This window comes from Carlito syrichta, unplaced genomic scaffold (assembly GCF_000164805.1).
Source record: "Carlito syrichta isolate Samal-C Ts95f unplaced genomic scaffold, Tarsius_syrichta-2.0.1 Scaffold302928, whole genome shotgun sequence".
In the NCBI taxonomy this organism is placed as follows: Eukaryota; Metazoa; Chordata; class Mammalia; order Primates; family Tarsiidae; genus Carlito; species Carlito syrichta.
Window position 1 is genome coordinate 16,256 of NW_007247024.1, and position 2,330 is coordinate 18,585.

The 2,330-nt window shown below is 49.4% G+C and overlaps 1 protein-coding gene across 1 annotated transcript in view; it reads left to right on the forward strand.

Moving 5' to 3' along the window:
• Positions 1-1,000: 1,000 nt before the first annotated feature.
• Positions 1,001-2,330, forward strand: part of GNG12 (G protein subunit gamma 12) — a 3,941-nt gene continuing 2,611 nt past the window's right edge. The window contains exon 1 of the mRNA XM_021711934.1: positions 1,001-1,120. Within this exon, the coding sequence (XP_021567609.1) occupies positions 1,028-1,120 (93 nt within the window). The 5' untranslated portion in view covers positions 1,001-1,027. The remainder of the gene's footprint in view (positions 1,121-2,330) is intronic.

Sequence of the window (2,330 nt, forward strand, 5' to 3'; positions counted from 1 at the left end):
TTCTACAAAAAAGATACCTGCACATGTATGTTTGTTGCAGCTCTATTCACAATAGCAAAAACATGGAACCAACCATGCTGCCCATCGAAGCTGGAGTGGATTTTAAAAATGTGGTACATATACACAATGGAATATTATGCAGCCATAAAAAAAGACAAATACATGGACTTCCCAACAACTTGGATGGATTTGGAGTTGCTCACACTCGGTGATCTATCACAGAAACAAAGAACAGAGTACCCTATGTTCTCACTCATAAGCGGGCCTTGAACAATTATAATACTATAAGAAAGAGATTGGCAGTAGTGGAAAACTGTCGGGGTGGGGGGGATTGTCAGTTGAGGGAAACTGCCAGGGGAGGGAGGGGCACACCTCATCAACAAGGTACCTGCATAATCAGTATTTGTATACCTAACCCTGAATTGTACCTCACATCTTTATAATAATAAAAAAATAAACACTTAACTGGATGTGGTGGCACATACCTGTAGTCCTAACTACCTGGGAGGCTGAGACCAGAGGATCTCCTGAACCCAGGAGAGTGAAGCTTGGCGAGCTATGGCCAGTACCACTGCTCTCCAGCCTGGGCAACAGAGCTAGACACTGTCTCTAAACAAAGAAGTAAAAATCAAACCTTCTATTAAAGTAGGACGTAGCATTAAGCTGCCATATAACAGGTCTCTGGTGACAAATGCTCACTTTTGCTGGGGTCCCCTACCAACTGCTATCCTGTTTTTTATGCTGTATGTGGAGGTGCGTTGACTCAGCTTCCAATGCTGGGTTTCTGCAAACCTAAGGCTTATGCAGGTGCTCAAACTGGTGGCAAGCTTAGACACCGAGGCCACCGCTCGGCTTGCTCAGGGGCACTTCAGTAACTGCCTTCAGGAGGCTGTGATAACTGGGAAGATGCGTGCATTTCCCTTGAAGTGGCACAGATGACTGTGAATGTTAGAATACTTGCAGATGCCTGTCAACTTGCCTTTGAAAAGAATTCTCCTTGGATTTCAGGTGAAAGCAGTCGTTGAAGATGTCTAGCAAAACAGCAAGCACCAACAACATAGCCCAGGCCCGGAGAACGGTGCAGCAGCTGAGACTGGAAGCCTCCTTGGAAAGGATCAAGGTAAGCAGCCTGATGGCTGAGACTGGCTTCCTACCCACCCCGACTCTTCCAGGGTCGGGCAGATGTCAGAGAAGATAAGGCCATTTCACTGGGCTTCTGGAGTTTTCCTGGAGCAGGCGAGAGAAGTCTCAGAATCTTAACTGTCACCTTCCTACCTAGCACCAGCCTCATTTCAAGTGAGTTAGCCTCCCTGTTTGTAAAACTCGGGACAGGATTTCCTGAGGCCCCATCTTCCCTTAATGAACACGGCCAAGTCCAGTGATCTCTGTGTTCTGGATTGGGACAGGGGCTCCAGGTGGACTTCGCAAACACCCTCGTCATCCCTCTGGAATTTATTAGGTGTGCTAGAGTTACCAGCACAGCTGAGGCAGCTTCGCATAACAAGCCACCAGTCCAGGTCTCCTTTTTTAGGAAAATGAAGCTTTTTAAGAAAATGAAGCTTTGCAAATGTGCTTTCCACACCCAGGGTGAGTAACCCAGCCTCAGTTGAGATCCCACAGAGAAGCCAGAGTGCGTTTCTTAGGTCACCTAGCTTTGAAGTCTTTTCCCCCAAATCCCAAGGGAAGACCAGGTCAGGAGTGCCCTGGAATGCTGTGACTCATGCCGCTTCCTAGACATTGGAGCGGTCACCTGACACATCCCCTGGGACTGGAGGTGTCACCTGTCTTCCAAGCAGGAGGCCTCACGTGGCACTTGTGGGCCTGCGGTTCCACACCCCTCGCCGGGGTCACAGGGCCGGTTGCTCCACGCCCCTCGCCAGGTCACAGGGCCGGCTGCTCCATGCCTCACGCGGGGAAGGCACAGCCTCTGCTGCTGCCAGGCTGGGCTTGTCCTGCTCTTGTTTCCTGAGCCCAGGCTCCAGCAGTAAACCTTGGAGTTCCACAACTTGGCTCCAGTGTCTTGGCTTCAAGCCCATAATTCAGCTCAGCTCTGTTCTGCATTCCGATCTTTTCTTTTTTCTTCCCTTGGATACAAACTAAGATACACCCTTCCCTCGGTTCACATGCATGTTTTCTCCTCTGTCCCCGACTTTATTTTGAGAAATTTCAAACCTACCAGAAAGTTGTCACAGCAAACATGCAGATACTTCTTGCCAAGATCTACCAGTTGTGACTATTTGGCCACATGTTCTTGCATGTTCTCTCTCTCTCTCCCCCTCCTTCTCTCCCCCCCCTTCTTCTCTTTCTCCCCCTCCCACCCTCTTCCCTCT